Here is a 17,980-nt window from a genome sequence, read left to right on the forward strand (position 1 = left end):
CAGTGTGAACAGGCCATGGTCCTGGAGTGACCCGCATGACAAATGTCAATCTAGAGTGACATAAAAGTCACATGAATTCTGATATGACTGCTCATATGAGTGAGGTTGCACTACAAAGAATCAGGCCTGGAATGTATGAAAGTGTACCAAATCTGAACTGAAAAGATCAGATTCAATTTGATCTGTGCCGTACACACTGTGTCATATAAGTCACAAATGACTAAAACAAAACAAAATGTGTTAACGTTGCCAGTGGCAGATTAAAGCTGCAGTAGGTAACTTTAGAATATATATTTTTTGTCATGTTCACTGAAACTTTCACCATATCCTGACAGTAGTATATGAGACAGATAATCTGTGAAAAAATCAGGTTCCTCTGGCTCCTCCGAATGCTCCTAATGGGATTTACAAGAATCCACTGGGCTGAAAGAAAACAACCAATCAGAGCTGAGTTTCAGCAAATATGAAAAATAAGTTATTTTTTAATAAAAGTTACCTACTGCAGCTTTAAGATTAGAATTATGGGAATATTTCGAAATATCTTCTAAGGTTGGTTCCTGCTTGGTGATGTGAAAAGAATGAATCAGAGGATGTGATTGGGTTGCTGGCTGACAACAAAAGTAAGTTTGTAACTAGCTGTCTTTTTGGGTGGTAACTGTAATATTATTACTGAAATTGATAAGTAATTAGTTACACTACGCTGGAGACAGTCATATTATTACTGTAATATTATAAATAGTAATGTGTTACTGCCCAACATTCTGATTTATTGTGCTCTAATATTACCTTTGAAATGTTTTTAATTTGCATTGCTCATCATGTGTTGTTATTTTGGTGAGTCACAGCTACTCTCATGCCTTTTGGTCCTAAAACTTTTAAATAGGTACTCATTTAGGTTCCAAAGGGTTTAAGAGTAAAAACTTTTGTGCATTTTTTAATCATTTATAAGGGGCTATAGGTTACAACCTGAGTATGACTTTAATGAGCACCCTCTCTTCTTAACTGACTTTGTAGGCTCTATTGTTTAATGTAGAATTGATTCTCCTGTGTTTTGAGCCTGTTATCTGAAGTATGTTCCTTAATTTTTATTTTTTTGAAAAACAGACTTTGTGTTATTACATATTTCCAGCTGCCACGGTAACTATAGTCACTAAGTTCCCTAGTCACAGGTTTTATTGTCTTCTCTCCACCAACAGTTTCAGTGGAGGGTTAGTAAAGGGAATCCTAAATGTGTTAAATGGTTAAAGAGATAGTTCAGAGATACAGTAATATTGAGGAATTTTATTGTTTTCCCCACTTTCCCAGAGCCAGAACCTAATAAATTCCTTAGGAAGACCTTTTTTTATTTTTAAAATATATTTGGGTTAGTCTGAAGTTATGTCAAACAACAATAATATAATAATATACGTACCCCCAATATATATAACTAGAGGCTGTGTAGGCTCAATTGTTGAGTGTCTATGGGATCAAATAACATAATCATGATCCCATAGGCAGGCAATTACTAGTAATAGGTAAGTTAGTAAACTAACTTTACAAGCTGTGTCTGAGCAGAGGCCCACAGTCTCAGACTTTGAAAACTCCAGGTATGGCTCACTGAATTGCCTAGGTGTGAAATGACTGACAATTACTGCAGCAAACTATTTAGAAACTGACTTACAAAAGGGATCATTATGATTTACAAATGACTACCACTAATACACTTTTGCATGTGTTTTGTGTGCAAATGCATATATATTCAGTATACATGCAACATGGACTGAGGCAGCTAAACTTTGATGCTGAGTTTATGGCCAGTATTCAAATTCCGTTTCACCTTCGGGGCTGTTTTACATAATGAAATTTGTATATTTTCTTCTTGTTATAATCTTGTTTCCAGTGAGCTCCATGTTTAAATGTATGATTCTTAAAATAAGCTGTTTGAATAAATTCAGTCAATATGGTATCCTGTATTTATTTGTTATTTCTATTTTGTTCATGTCACTCTGCATCCACAATGTAAAACTCACTATACAACCCAGTTTAAAAAAACACAGCAAAATGTCATACACTTTAATAAGTACAGGTAGTATTTACAGTATATACACCATAACACAATACTAACTTTGTAATCACTACTGTATACTTTTCATAGATTAGGAAGTATTTACATTGTGAATAAGACCATAGGTAATTTTTTTTGTAATTCTGATACGCAATAAATTCAAGTAGGCGTGCCTTGATACATACTACTCTGACTATGATCATGGTATAAGGGATATGCAAGAACCACTTCACATCGACTGCATCATGGTCCAACACTTTGAAGAATACTCTTTAATACACTCATCAGTTGGGGGCCACGGGTTGGGGGTACAATGCCAGTCAATATCAAACACAAACTATACAAGTTCATACATGTCTCAGTCCTGAAGACACGCAGTATCTGTGGGGATTTTAAAGATTAGAACCATTGGTTTCTGCTCCCAAAGCTTTACACATTCATGTTTGGTCATCAGCCTTCAGTGGAAGCCAACACTAGACCAAGGATCATTTGCTGTAGCGTGTCCTGGTGGTCTAAAGTGCATCCTGCAACCTCCTGGGTTGGTATCACTTCAGGAACTTCACCTTCTCTCTCTCCTGTATCTCCTACCGCTCTCCACTGCCAACTATCTAATAAAGTAAAGATGATATGAAAGATAATCTCAAAGAAAAAAAAAGCATTCACTGTGTCTGAACTTTCACATTTTTCAGAAAGAGTACATCTTGTCCAACCGCTTAAAAATACATCTGATAACAGACACTGGGCATCCCGAACACTGAGCACGAATGATCCTGAACTGGAGCATCTGTTTTCTTAGCTTAGTCAGTTTTATTACACTACTCGCTTATGACCAGGGTGGTGAGGCTGGGCTTGCACCTAACTTTCAGGTGCCGCAGCCATAAAAGGATAGAAAAAGGAGAAGCTGCACTCCACCATGACCCAGGCCTTTTTTTCCCTCTTCATTATGATTGCTGGTGGTTTATACATTATGGTGTGTGTCCTCTGCCGTGTCTGTGTTTTCCCCTAGCAGACCGAGGCAGCGCTTTCCCTCCGCCCCTGCTTCTTCAGCAGCTGGATGCGGTTGTGGACGTAAAACTTGATGGCCCTCCAGTCTCGCTGGTTGCTCACCAGCAGAGGGCAGAGTTCGAGGCAGCGTTCACAGTCTGCCTTCGCAGGGACTCGCAGCTCCATGAGGTTTCTCTTTAGGTGAGTCTCCACTGCTACACGCTCCGCCTCTGACCAGGGACGCTTCAGCACACCGCGCTTCCCTGTGAGAACGAGGGTGAGGTGTAACGAAGTGTAAATGAATGGAGATAGAATGCATAGGATCTAATTTATATGGATGTGACGGAGGCTTGACTGGCAGATTACCTGATTTGGGCGGAATACATCTCCTCTTATGAACATTGGCCATTGATGGGCTGACTGGAGAGGGAACGGGTGCTCTCCTCTTCCGTGGCGGTCGCCCTGGTCCTTTCTTCTTCACCATCACCTCAGCTTTCTCCTTAACTTCCTCCTTTTCTTCCTCTGGTTCTGAATCTTCTGAAAAGGAGTCGGCTGAGTTGCCAGACATTACTGTAGGACACATAAAACTGAGGGTAGTTAACCCAAATCAAATGAGTAACACACAGCATAACATTTCACATGTAACAACAGTAACAAGACAACTTAAGTACTGTTGCTTATTAAACATGTTGCTGAATGAATTGGTGCATACAAGTACAATGTGGCTGTAAAAGGTTGCTTTTTAACCTCCAAAACCAACTCTGGCACATTCATTATAACAAACTTGTGGGAAATTATCTAAAACATTAATCATTAAATGGTGTCTTAGATTTGTAATAATCCAGCCATAAGTCGAAGGTATCATAAAAGAAGTGCAGGATACAAAATATACGTTATCCGGTCCTACAGTCACACACAAAAAATATGTGTGATATGACAACAAGCAGCTGGTTAGTTTAGCTTAGCATAAATACTGAAAACAGATTCCATGGCTCCTCTCACCAGAACCTCTAAAACTCATTCATTAACACAGCATATCTTTATTCAATCAGTACAAAACCCAAAGAGTAAAAAGGACACATTGTGGTTTTATGGTGGGTTATGTGCCAGACTATTTCTAAGCCTGGCACAGTGACTTCCTGCAGTCTTTGGTGGTTACCTGGCAACCTCATGATGACAACCAGACTCTAGGAAACCCCTGCAGAAATGTTCTGGCACTGAACCCCACATAAAGCACTCAAAGAATCAGTTCTCCAAAATGAACCCACAAATTACAAAAAATACATTTTCACATACACACAGTCATGTTCCTACATACCTCCAGTGGCATCCAGCAAGGCAGATAATTCTGGTTTATTTTTAACAGGTTTGCAGAAACAATCGATAACAATGTCTCTTTAAAGAAAAAAAAATCCTTGGTAAATGGGGATAATCCACAAACATTGCTGCGAACATTTGACTATTTCCTATCTTAAATAAAGCTGTTTTCAATTAGACTTGTATATTATTGAATCAAATTCTATTTGACATTTTGTTGGCTTTTTGTATTTTCCTCCTTTAAAGGCTGACATTCCTCCTACAGTCCAATACATACTAATAGTTACACCTTTAAAATAATGTTTTCTTTCCCCATTAAAATGAAAACAATGGAGTATGTTGGCGTTTTGCATTATTCAAAACAGATGCTGGGAGTTGAACCTTGATGCTTTGAACCAGAACCTGCACTGGACTGAACAATGCATGCCTGAAATACCTGCTGATAGGCCCAAATGGCTTCTTCCTTTTCTCCTGAAAAAAAAAAAAATGCATGATGTAACTTCTTACCATCCAACTCGAGGCAGATGTGCTGCAAGCTCATCCCTCGGAAAAGCACGCCCTCTTTCTCTCCATAAAGAACAACACGACCCACACGACCCATCAGTGCTGGATCCCGTAGGATTGAGGAACAGTTTTGGGTCACATGGTACTCTCGTTCCAGGAAGTCCTCCAGCCGTTTGGTAGCACTACCCTGGCCCTCACCCTCCTCTAATAGTAGCAGTTGAGTAAGTATTGCTACCTGCCGCCGCACACGTGTCGCTGTCAGTGCTCCGGGGTTCTTGGCCCCACTTGCTCGCGCCAGGTTTCTCAGAAGGTCCGTGCCCCGCAGCGGGGTAGCAGGAGAGTGGTAGGGCCGGGAGAAGACATAGGGACTCTCTGGGTCTACACCCACATTGGGGCTGGTTTGAAGGAGTAGGTCCAGGCAGGACTCACAGTGTGGCGGAAAAATAAGCGGCTGGATGCGACCGCGCTTGCCCAAAACACCAGCCCGCGGGAGGTGAGAGAGGACCTGGCGCTCAAAGGGAGACAGGAGGGCTTCCATGCCGGAGGGGGGGCTGCTGCTAGAGCTGGCCTGTGGAGTGATACGGTTGCGGTAGTCCTGGAGAGTGAGCTTGGCCACCTCACATTCCCGGTGGCGGTTGTAGAGGATGAGCAGGGAGAGGCTGGAATGGCAGAGCAGGCGCCAGGCTTCGGCGGAGTGAGGAGAGCGGGTCAAAGAAAGGAAAGAGGAGTGCTGCTGACAGCGGAGGTAGACGACCAAACAGGACAGGGACGAGAGCAGTGGAGACATGTGATGCCTGTGTGTGTTGGAAACATTAAAGAGAGAGGAAAAATGCCTTTAAAGTAGCAGTTTAAATCACAACGCACCAACAAAAACTCAAAACATCAAAAATAAATGTCTAATTGGTAATCAGACAATGGTAAAAAAAAGAAATAATCCAACCATACCTTACAATCTCTCCATTCTTTTCCTCTGGTGCATCATCTTCTCCTTCTGCACTTATCTCCAGATCTTCATCTGGATCAACGTCTGGCTCTGGAGTAGGAGGTGGAACCAGCTCTTCTTGACTTCTCGAGCTCTCCACCTCCACTTTTTGCTGCTCTTCATGCTTTTCTTTCTTCATCCTCCGGCCCCTTCTGGGCGTAGACGGGGGAGGCGGTGACGGACTCTTTACCCGTGACACCATCGGGGGCGCAGGGCGTTTTGTGGTGGGCAGCGGTAAGCTGGGCCCTTTCTTGGCGGCCGCGGGCTGAGCCGAAGAAGGCGGCGAAAGCGAGAGGGAGAACGACACGCCGCCTGTGCTCGAGCGTGTAGCCGGCGATTCCCTTTCCCTAGCGAAGAGAGAGGGTGGAGCAGGGTTGGAGGCCGAGGACTGAGGGACAGCAAAGGAATGGGTTGTCGCGGAGGTGGAGGACGATGAGGGGTGAGGGTGTGCGGCGCTGCCATTTGAAGAGCTGTGCATGTGTGCCAGCTCCATGGCTGTTCTGACCTCTGGCTGGTTGGCGTGGTGCTTTTCCAGGTGGCGTGCCAGAGAGCGATAGTGGCGTCCGCAGTACGGGCAGTGCTGCCGCCGGCTCACTGTGGCACTGCTGGAGCTGGCAATGTTTATATTAATGTTGTTGTTGATGTTTGTGGTTGGGGGTGCCAGGGTGCCAACCGGGGTCTGGGACTGGGATCTGGCTGGGGGTGTGACAGGTGCTGGGCGGGAAAAGGATGAGCAGGGGCGCCCGGGTCCTCTGGAGGATGGGGGCGTGGTTTTCTTCTTGGAATTAACCACGGCGGGCAGCTTGCGCTTCTTGCGGCGGCGGAGCATTCGACCCCTTATCTCCTCAATTTCCTCTTCTTCGTCTTCGTCGTCGTCGTCGTCGTCTTCCTCCTCTTCATCCTCCTCACGGTCTGAGTCACTGGGCTCAGAGTGGGTGAGAGGGGAGGATGAGGGGGATAATGACCAGGAGGGGGTAAGGTAATCAGAAACAGAGAGGGACAGTGGGTGGGGGCCGGCCTCTTCCTCCTGGTTAGACAGATTTCAAATGAAAACAAACCACGTTAGCTCAATTTAAAGCTATATCAACAGGATCTACATTCTTATCACATTTAAAATGTAAGTGGGCGTTTCCAGTTTGTCTGGTACTGTCAACAAATCTGAATGAAAAAACAACAACAATGTCTTTTGCCATCACTTCTGACTCTGCTGTGACTCACAGCACAAAACCCATTTACGAATCTTTAAGAACAAATCACAAATACATGGCTTAGGGGTTTAGATGCCGACCATAGATTGCAATGTCCATGGTTAAAGCCTGGCCAGGGACATTTGCTGCATTTCTCTCTGTCGTCTCCAAACTGTTATTATCCAATAAAAGGCATAAAATGTCCCACAAATACCAAAAAAACAATAATAATTCCAGGCCTCAAGCAGTGGATGGACATTGTTAAATCTTTGTAGTGGAAAGGATGACTTTGAGCCTGAGCTCTAGAGGAACAAACTTGTTCAGTAAATAGAAGAAACTCTATTCGTGTAAATCTATCTATCCACAGTGGAAGAGGATGCTACCCTCCTGTAATTTCCTTTCGACGATAATGGACAATTGACATAAAACGTAAGTAAAGTAAAAAAACAAAACAATAAACAAAGATTCAGCTGTAATTTTGGTTATACACAGGATAGTTTATGTGGAATTAACTCAACATAAACTACACTACCCATGATCATTTTTTGGAACATCATCCTTTAAGCATTCCCTGTCCACTTTATCCAAGTTACGGTCAAGTTAGTAGCTCACCATTGCATTCTCGCCCCAGTCCGTGAGGCTGTAGTCCACTGTGATCTCCTCCCCTTTGGCGATGTCTCGGATTGCTATGACAACCAACCGCACCTGGGTCCCGCAGTGGACTTCTCGAATCCGGCAGTTCGGCGGCGGATGGAAGAGCACAGGTCCCCGGACACCGCTCGCTCCCTCCTCCCCCAACTCTGGCACACTGGAAAACAGAAAGCAACATTAGTAATATGGATCAAAAAAAAAAAAAAAAAAGCATCACAGCACAGTAACCATGGCGAGGGTCCTCCTTACCAGAGCTGAGTGGGATCGGGCAGGTAGTATGGACTGCCGGGTGGAGGGAGGCGGTCTTCTGCACCCTCTGGATACTGGCTATCACCTGGGACAGAGTGGACTGTTGAAATCTAGCACATCTTAACTGCTTTACCACCAACCACAGGCCTTATGTTTGAAAGATGGAAGGTGTCTCTCCTTACTACAATACACTGCTAATTACAACATGGTACACTGTTTTCCATAAGCACCAGAGATGATAAAAACACAGACAGCAGGTGGCAAAATGTGTGTGTGTGTGTGTGTGTGTGTGTGTGTGTGTGTGTGTGTCTGTCTATATATACCAGGGCTGTAGCTGTGTTCTGACATGCTCTCCTCCTCCTCATCTTCTGTTACATACGCTCGGTCACACACCTTCACAGGTGTCCCCTTCCTTTTTCTCCCACACACGCGGCTGTAAAAACAAAACCAAAGCTCCATTTAGCATAATGATACATCCAGACAAAGCACTGCTCGAGACTGTCCTCCGGTAAATAATCGAGCGGAGGGCAGCCGGAATGAGCAGAGCAGGCGATACATGTGGCAGAGCGGTACACGAGTCGGTTAACGCAACACTTCTTTTAGGTGGGCGACTCGTCCACAACAACAACACTAGGTTTTTGAACTGCTTAAGTAGTGACGGTGGCAGCTGTGGTGGCGGCGGTGTATTTGTTCTTCCACTTAAGATTTGCTTTGATTTTTAAAAGCACTCAAAACAAGGACATTTGGATTTCTGTACAACCTACATATAGTGCTAGTTTAATGTAAAGCAGGAGAACGGAAGGCTCTGGGAAATTACATAAAAGATGCCAAGGGAGCCACGCAATAATGATATTTAAGCTTTTCATTTTGAGTGTTCTTTTCATTACTTATCTATTACATTTTACACTTAATCTACCCATTGTTTAGTCTACAAATGTCAGAAAATAGTGTGGAAAAATACCCAGCCAAAGGACACATTTTTGAATGGCGGGTAACCAAATCAACAATCTAGAAACACAAAGAAATGACATCTACAAAGCTGAAAAATCTTCTGTATTTTATTGATTCGTTATTTCTACTCTAAAGTGTTGTGTGTTTTTCATTAAGAGGGAGACTGCACACAGGTGTCAGTTCATCACAGCCCACTCAAAATGCATTTTATTGACCTGATAATGATGGCAGCCTGACCACCGGCCTTGGCTTTTTCCTGCCATAACTTAAATATGTTCAAGTGCCACAGGTTCCGCAGCCCTTTCCACAGGTTGACCTGGTACCTGCTGTAAACAAATGTGATGTGACAGCGACCACGGTTAAGGAACAGTGATCTACTTGTAAACAGGAAGCCAGTGTAGAAGCAATGATTTCAGCTTTCTGGGGTCATCACTAAAAATTCTTCATCCAAATATTGGAAATGGCCCCACCCCTTTATCCAATCACGTCAGACTGTACGTTATAAATGCATTTCCAGAGGACTGACAAGCACAACAAAGCGTCCCCCAGTTCACTGAGCGTGGTGACAACTGTTTATCGCATGCATTTTGTTCATGGTCAGCAACTTTGTTTACTCAAAGCCAAACAAGCCACGAGTCATGATCTGCAGCAGCTGAGCGGAGTGAGCCAGTGTTCAGAGCACAATAACACTCGCACAGATGATTTGTTGAATGTTACGCTCCGGGATCTGCCGTCTAACAAACGTGTCATGACAGGGGATTATCGACAAGAGCAGCAGATCACCGGCCAGCTCGTTACATAGCTGCTGATTCCTGCTGGGCTGCGATGCTAACATCAATGCTAAACCACGGCTAGCCTCGTTAGCTCCCAGCAGCTAACGTTGAGACTTGATGTCCCGTCAAAACATTAAAAAAATCAAAGGCTGGCTGATTAAATGCGAGCCGAGGCGGGCAGGGGAGCAGGCAGCCTCAGAGGGCACAGCAGCTGCAGGCAGAAACCGACAGAAACCGACAGAAACACTTTCCCCGCTCGGTTTTTTTTCTGCAATATAACACTGAAATCCTGCACGCGAATAAAGCCTCCGCGACGTCAACTCAACATACGTGCACGCTCGCGGCGCGTGCGTCTCGGGCTCTTTTTGCGTTTTGCTCACCAAACCCCCGGTGAAAAACCCGACGAACCGGAGCTCACTCACCCCCTCGGCGGCGGCGGTTTGCTCCCATCCCCGTCGCTGTCGAGGGTCGGTGGTTCCCGGTAGTCAAAAGGCGACCGTACAGTCTCCGCCATTAGGACTCCCTTCCCTACCTCTCGGGCTCCGGTAGATTGCACACCGCGCATGTGCACAACATCCTTTGGGGCTCTCTGGTAAAATGGGGTGCACTCACCTCTGAGGGGAGGACAGACCCACAACCTCAAGACTGAGGGCGCACTGATTGGAAATGCAGTATTGTTGCTGTACAGTAAAGGGTGGAAGTGCGGTTGAATCGTTGACTTAAAGTAACGTTTGGCCTGTTGGCCTGCGGTTAACCTCGGTGTTCTTCTTTTAAACACATTGTTTTACCGGCTTGATTTGAAATACCCTTTCCTGGTTTTAGGAGAATTGATGAAGAACTGATGACTGAAGTCCCCCGCAGAACATTTAATTCCTTCAAATAAAAGTCCTGTATTCTAAATCCTGCTTAAGTTATAGAAAAATTCTCTTTCCAATATGGTGGAGCTAGTTTTAGCTATTTTATATACAGCTAGGTAGTTTATTGCAATGCTTTCCGACCTTTAACGATCACACTTCCTTATTGAGTCACAGGATACATCTGAGGGGTTGTGAGAGGAATTATTAAGGTTGGAAAGGAGAGAACCTGTATGACTTTGTATGACTGATTGGATAAGTTAACAGGGGAAATCACTCTGGTGGAACTCCTAATATCTAAACTGTGACAAGGGCCCCAATTAAACACTGCTTTTCTGTAAAGGGTCACAAGCCACAAAGTTGGAAACCGCTAGTTTAATCTTTAACAATGTGCTGTATTCTTTAATCTTATCTGTTTAGCATGCAGAGGGTTCTGTCTTTCTGAAAGTAATGTTAATTAAAGGTCAAATAAATGTAGTGGAGTATTAAGTACAATGTTTCCCCCTGACATAGAGTAGAAATATAGCATAAAGTAAAGCAGGCCTATTAAGTTTTAAGTATTTCAGTACAGTTAGTAGTTACTTTTCACCACTGTGTAACACATGGTTAAATACAATGGATACTCATATGCTATATATGCTTATATATTTGTGATAATTGAGGCACAACCCCTCCCAAATCCCACATATATGTGCTCATAAGAGAAGTCTAATAAGGAGTTAGTTACCCCTAAGCAGAATCAGTATATGAGACAATATACATGTTGTTGTCAAAGAAGGACATTATGGCAAACAAAAGCAGCCTTTGTAATTTATTAAACATGAAATATTTCCTTATTTGGTGTGAACAATGTTTTATGGTCCTTTCTGTATTTCATCACCTTCATCAAATGTGCAGTTTGTGACAAAGTAAAGGGTTACCCCTTCCTTATTTGACTACATATAGGGTTTCAATAAGTCAGAAGGAAAGAAAATTGACAAAGTTTTATTTGTGTATGTAATTATTTAGAATTTTCTAAGTGTTATAGGAGGTTTCCTGGAACTAAACTATTTAATTTATTTCTAATTATAGGGAAAAATCCTGCTAAATTGAAACTTATGGAAATAGGTTGTGTAATATGTATTCCTCATTTATTACAGGAAACTATTCTTCATATGTTTGTATATGCTTGTAAACAAATGTAACATGTTACGCTTACCTGCTGTGTATCGACTAAAATACTCTAGGCGATGCAAATCTTTAAATGGAATTACATCATTATAAGTGGACCAATTCAACCCTGTCTCTATAATATGTAACAAATGATATTGCTCTATCCAGGAAACATATACGAAATTATTAAGTAATTAGGGACATCTAAAATAAAGTGATACCAAATAATTAAAGACAAAACATTTTTTTTTTAACTTTTACACACACACACACACACACACACACAGCAGTGGGGTGTATAAAATATTGAGAAAGTAAAACTAATGCCAGTAAACAAAGCACTTGGGTTAACACTGGGTTTTAATCTGCAATGCATATCCAGTTTTAATCACAGAGACAAAATGAAAGCATGTCATTAAGAAATTCACCATACCAGCAAGTCTGGAAGTCACAGCTCATTCACTCAGTGAGTCTATGCTGCGCCCGTTATTGAACACAACAGTGAAATCATTGTGATGCAGAGTGTTTGATACTTTTAGCTACAGGCAATACAATCCTACTGTAAAACTATCAGTCTAATACAGCGGCTTTCAAACAGTTTTGCAGGACGTGGCAAAAAATATTTAAGAACCGCATCTTCTAGTTCAAACTTGTGAACAGTGTAGCAGCACATTCAAGTATAACATCAGGAGAGAACTTGGTGACCAGAGCAGCAAACATGACACTTGATCATCACTGATTGTGCCAAACCATGAACAATACAAGCATTCAGTCTATACATGGAATTATTTAGATTATTATGTTAATAAGGTGGTACATTAAAAGCTAAGTGACCTATTTAAAAATAGCAAATGTCTACAGATTCAGCTGCACATCAGTCACAGTTTATCAGTCATGTGTTTTTGGCTACATTCTAGCAGTTAGTAGATTTTGGAGTGTTATGAACAGCAGATAATTCAAAGGTAAATCAACTTAAATAAAATAATTTATACACTGTATACAAAAACAAAAGACATTCTCAAACAGTCTAACTCTGCCACTTCAAATCAACCTTTATGCAGCTAAAAGTCTGCACTCACTTCTTTGTTAGAGGAAAAAGCAACTGTGGCAAACTAGAGGTCATTTTAGCACTTGCTGTGGAAATACCAACGTCTGGGAAAAGCTGTCTACTGGGCTTTATTAAAGGAGCTTAGCTGTGTTTTTAGTTAAGCAGTAAATTTTTAACCTCTAATGTTCACAGGATATATTCCACACCACTTAATATCTAATTTGGAATACATAAAAGAGAAAGCTGGCTGTTAGTGTCGAGTGAGTTCATTCATAGATGTTGTTGGATTGAAACAAAGAACATCAGATCTCTTCTGTTCCTTCCCTCTCTTTGTGTAAGACATGGAGAGTCTGAGCAGCGTGGTCAGCCCAGTGGATTAGCTCCTGTAGCACTCGATAGGTCCACATTTTGAGCCCGAAAACTCCACCAGCACCATCGGTTTCCTACACAGAAGAGAGCGAGTTCACATCCACTGATGGAAGACTATAGGCCCAAAAAAATAATACAGTACAAAAGAATAAGACAAGGTTTTTAGTGGATGGGGGAGGCTAAAGTAAAACATTGTTTATGTTGTGGTCACACGTAAACTTTCCCAGTAACTGTCCAGTTTTATTGCACTACGTTAAAGGACTGAGAGATGGAGGACTGGCACTCCGCAATCGGAGGAAACCTTGGATGTTTAAAGCAAGAAGAGGAAGTGAAAGTTACGCCGGAAAACAAGTTCAGGGACTATTTGGCCATTTGCAGATGAATAATCTCGCATATGGTTCCTAAATTAAAGTTTCACAAAAGTAAATAAAGTTAAACCTGTGGTGTTTTTTTTAACCACTTGGGGGCAGCAGAAACAAGCTGTTAAGTTGACTCACAAGCAAGTGTGAACCTATCGTGACGTCACCCACTGGTTTTTGGAGTACTGTTTTGAAGTCTCTAGTTTGGCATCACGGTCGTTGCCATGAGAGATGACGTACTGCGAGTTGAGTTGCGCTCATTGGCTGCGCAGTTTAGACTCATCCAGACAGACACGAGGAAGTTGTGTGCTTATAACAGTATTGTACCATTTAACATTGCCCGGGACGTCCATCTTCAATGTTTAAAAAGGTGTTACAAAGTGGTTGGCCACATCTCGATGGAGGAGAATGGGGGGGCTTTGATCCACGTAAGGGGTGTCCTTGAAGTAAGGGGCATGCGTTTGTTAGCCGACGTTCTTGCCGCTGTTCATGTAACCAGGTCGGAAAACCAAAACAATGAGCCGAAAGACGCTAAAATTTAAAAATTTAATTTCAGATTTTATGCAGATGAGCTAATTCTTGCCATGGTATTGTAATAAATGCATGTAACTGACAAATGTAGGAGACAAATCTGAATTTCATGGAGACATAAGGGGTTCTTTGGCCTGAAGGCATTATAGGGGCATTTTGTCATTTATTGCCCCTTTTTACCGGGAACTGTGCAATACTTTGTTTAGTAAGACTAAAAGTGGATATTTTCTGTTCACATAGGAAATGTTAAAATTAGCCAGTTATTTGGGGAATGCCTAGGGGATAAAGAAAAATGTGCTTTATCAGGATAAACTTTAGGTTTGCAGACGTTTCTGTCTTTCTTCTGCTAGTCAGTGTAGACCTCATTTAAACTTTTTGCCAAAAAATATGTCAGTTGAAAGTATATACAAGTACATTATGGTTTTATATATGTCAGACAACGTTCATGTTACTTTTATATTTTTTATATTTGTTGGATAAATAGCAATGTCTTGTGATTCCATGAGAGGATGGACCATACAAAAAGTATAACCCACTATGACAAGAACTGTACCTCAGTATTATGCTGGTGGTCTGGGGTGACTTCCAGGGTCTTGTCCTCAGTCTCCACCAGATCTTTGGTGCTGTGGAGCAGGTGCTCCAGCCGGAGATGGACGTTCTTCCTCATGGCCTCGTAGTCGCCCTCCAGCTCACCCCATTCCTCCTCTTCCTTCTCGATGACACAGTGGATCAGCCCCAGACACTGCCGCAGAGCCGAATGCAGCAACAGCACCTGCTCCTCCGCGCTAGGCTCCTCGGAGTCAAGGGACAGGGACACGATGCGCCCGCCGTCTGGGGTGTGGTCAGACAAGAAGGTCTCCTTCTCTTTCTGAAAGGGCGAGGAAAAAGAGATTGTTTTTCACTTCATGCTGAGCACAAAGCAGACAGATATAAGGTGCTACTGGCCTTGCACTTGTGCCTTTAATTTTATTTTAGATCAGTTACAATTTTAAGACTGAGTTACAGTTATATTGATCAATTAAAATGTCTTTTAAAAGCAAGATGAAGCACAGAAGCATGACAGCAGGAACAAAAATCCAATACACTTTATCCATTAGGCACCCCAGGGAAAATGGAGGGGAGGTGGTGGTGGTGGTGGTGGGGGGGTCTTTTAATATGATTACACTCCACAGCATTGCTTTCAAGTGCACACTGGTGAATATTAATGTACATACAGTAAAAAAATAAATAAATAAATAAAAAAAATAAAAAATATCATTTAAACGCGACAGGTAGCTAGCTGCCTCAGTACCAAAACATGTTCGCATTAAAGCAAGCCACAAGTAACGGGAAGGGGAGTGTGTCACACCGCATAACGAGCGTGTAAAACCGATAACTCACGTATAGCTGGAGCAGATGAGTACATTCGTGGTGCAGTAGCCGGGCAAGAGCCACCGCTCTCCCCGTCTGCGAGGGGCCAGGCACCGGCGTGTCCAGCGCGGTTATCTGCTGCTGCTCCTCCTGCTCTGCCATTTGCACTCCAGCCCTGTTTATATAGGTGGGTTAGCAGCGAGCTGGGGTGAACACCGAGCAGAGAAAACAAGCCCACCTACCCACCCCCAACCCCTGAAACCCTTTTACACGCGGAATATTCTTTTTTTTTGTGGATACTTCAGCGGGTTGAACGCGAGCCGGAGCGTCAATGGAGCGTGTTTGTGTCGGCGTTCATGTTGGCATGCACGCAGCCAGAGGGGATTTAATTGGTTCCGCAAGCCACAGGGGCGTTTTTAGGGGGACGCACAGGAGGGCCTTTTTTTTTTTCTCCCCTCACAAAAAAATAAAAATAAAACGTCACCATGTGGCCCACCCATCCGTCCATAAATAATAAAAAGTGTCTTTATTGGGAGGATTTTCTCAGAAACTGTACGCTAATGTGCACAACCACACGGTGTTTGTATGTATTTTCTGACCCAAATTGTACAAATCCTGCAAAGCATTTTCTTCACATGAAGCCTGTAGAAGACAGGCTAATATATTTAATATATTATAACAACTGATTCCATTTCTACAAGGCATTGCTTGTTTTTTTTAAATCAACATGTAACATGTACAGCAAAAACTGGCAAAATACCACAATTGTTAAAATGAAATGCCTCTCTTTTAATTAGATTTTTGAATTGTTTAACTTTAATCCATAAGAAAGCTGCTAGATTTTTTGTTTATTTTAAAGATGGAATCAAAAATAGATAATAGAAAATGTATTATATAATTAATATAATTATATAAATATATAGCATTTAAGTATATATATAGTTGAATTCATTTTGATGTTATAATGATTTTTCATTAGGTGTATTAGTATTTATCTTGTTATTATATATATATATATATACATGCATATCTAAACACATAAAGGAGATGGGCCAATGCATCTGCCGATATGAGCCGATAGGCATCAGTGTATATGCAGGCAGATAACAGTTACAAGTACAGACATGTCAGAGATACAGTGTGTTTGAGGTGTCTATTACATGGTTTGCCCAGCAGAGAGCACTGGTGAGTTTATTATTCAGCTGTACAATATCCTGCTCAGTATGAATCACAGTGACAGTTAAAAAAAAAGTTAATAATTATTTTGTTTTATGTCAAAATATGGCTATCAACCAATATTTTATCAGATTTGTCAAACTCTCAAATGTTGAATTATACTGTATTTTATGTCTGCATGTCATATGTAATATTGGTTTTCTTGTAGAAGTCTTTAATGTGTCATGAGTCCTTAGTATTAAATGTATACCTGTGTTTATAATCTAAAGAAAAAAAAAGACTTCAGAACATAATTTGTTTATTGTAGTTATTCTGAATACATTTTCTAATAGATTCAGTAAGATTAGGAGTGCTCAGTAGTAGTGGCAGTGTACAGAGGTATATTTTATTGTCCAAGATTGCTTTAAAACAAATTTCTGACAAAAAAACACTTCAATCATAATACTGCTGCCTGCATAGTCTTAACTGTGAAAAAATATTAAAGCAAGAATCTGTAATTAAATAAAGCGGCATGGAGTACAATTTGGAAGCCAAGTGACACTACTGCCACCACTATCAAACGAGGAAGGCCTTTTTTTTTACAAGACAATCTGACATGTTATCACAGTAGGAAATCATGGTCCTGGTTTCGTTCATGCTCGTTCACTGTCACACTGTCATGACTTACTGGGACACTTGAATAGAACGGAGCCATGTTAGAAATAATAACACCTGTGCTTTTCCTGCAAGGGCAAGACCAAATGTCAGCTGTATAAAAGCTCCACTACCTCACTGTGTAAAGAAACAATCTAACCTTTCTCGAAGGATTTCAAAAATCCTTTTTTATCTTACTTATTTTAGATTTTGTCTTTGATTTCTTTTTTGCTAAAACCCCAAATGAAAGCAAAACCATTTGGATTTGTCTAAAGGCCAGACTAAAAAACTTTCAAACCTCATTTGGTTGTAGTTGTTGCTCACATACATTTTTTTCTGCAACTTTCACGTAACTGAAACCCAATTATGTCAATGATACTGTTACTAAAAAACTGCATATAAACACAACAGGATTACTACGGGGACAAAATGTAATTTTAGACTTCCCTGTACAATATGCACAATCATCTTTCAGTCTTTTTAAATCTAAAAAAAAAAAAAAAAAATTAAAAACATACACACACATATATACAAACACAAGGTGACAAAAGCAGAAAGTTACAAAATATTCACTAAGTGGTAAAAGAGGTGTCTGTAATCTATATTATAAATCATACTCCCTGATGTAAAGTAGCTCTGTGCAGCTATGTACTATATATGACTACTGTGTTACACTCATAATGTCTATTTTATATATTTTTGTCAGCTTATCAACTTTTGACAGGTCCTTCAGTCTTTTGTTCCTTTCTAGAACCAAAACTTCTACTCCTTCAGATTACTGACCATAAAAGATCCCGTTCAGCTCATTTAGTGGTTCTATCTAGATTAAACCATCTCCATGAACCTCAGCACACTGTAGCAGAATC

At 41.5% G+C, this 17,980-nt stretch overlaps 3 protein-coding genes across 4 annotated transcripts in view; all 3 read right to left on the reverse strand.

Moving 5' to 3' along the window:
• Positions 1–1,502: 1,502 nt before the first annotated feature.
• LOC118338135 lies at positions 1,503–10,203 on the reverse strand. Of its 2 annotated transcripts, none has more exons than XM_035675364.1 (8): positions 10,065–10,203; positions 8,242–8,351; positions 7,919–8,003; positions 7,631–7,826; positions 5,795–6,858; positions 4,853–5,643; positions 3,395–3,598; positions 1,503–3,291 (listed from the first exon to the last, which is right to left on the reverse strand). In XM_035675364.1, exons 1-8 carry the CDS (start codon positions 10,154–10,156, stop codon positions 3,047–3,049), a joined length of 2,787 nt encoding a protein of 928 aa, XP_035531257.1. In that variant the 5' UTR covers positions 10,157–10,203; the 3' UTR covers positions 1,503–3,046. The 2 variants fall into 2 exon arrangements, with proteins under 2 accessions (XP_035531257.1, XP_035531258.1); XM_035675365.1 differs by lacking the exon at positions 10,065–10,203 and adding an exon at positions 9,085–9,957.
• A 1,787-nt stretch (positions 10,204–11,990) lies between these two features.
• cntf (ciliary neurotrophic factor) lies at positions 11,991–15,668 on the reverse strand. The gene is made up of 3 exons (XM_035674841.1): positions 15,336–15,668; positions 14,509–14,823; positions 11,991–13,139 (listed from the first exon to the last, which is right to left on the reverse strand). The coding sequence occupies exons 1-3, from the start codon at positions 15,465–15,467 to the stop codon at positions 12,999–13,001; spliced, it is 588 nt and encodes a 195-aa protein (XP_035530734.1). The 5' UTR covers positions 15,468–15,668; the 3' UTR covers positions 11,991–12,998.
• A 1,176-nt stretch (positions 15,669–16,844) lies between these two features.
• The window catches only part of LOC118338240 (E3 ubiquitin-protein ligase ZFP91-like), a 5,987-nt gene continuing 4,851 nt past the window's right edge, over positions 16,845–17,980 (reverse strand). The window contains exon 12 of the mRNA XM_035675512.1: positions 16,845–17,980. Coding sequence (XP_035531405.1) covers positions 17,935–17,980 — 46 coding nt within the window. The 3' untranslated portion in view covers positions 16,845–17,934.

The sequence above is a fragment of the Morone saxatilis genome, unplaced genomic scaffold (assembly GCF_004916995.1).
Source record: "Morone saxatilis isolate NCDOM2014 unplaced genomic scaffold, NCSU_SB_2.0 Contig4, whole genome shotgun sequence".
Taxonomy (NCBI): domain Eukaryota; kingdom Metazoa; phylum Chordata; class Actinopteri; family Moronidae; genus Morone; species Morone saxatilis.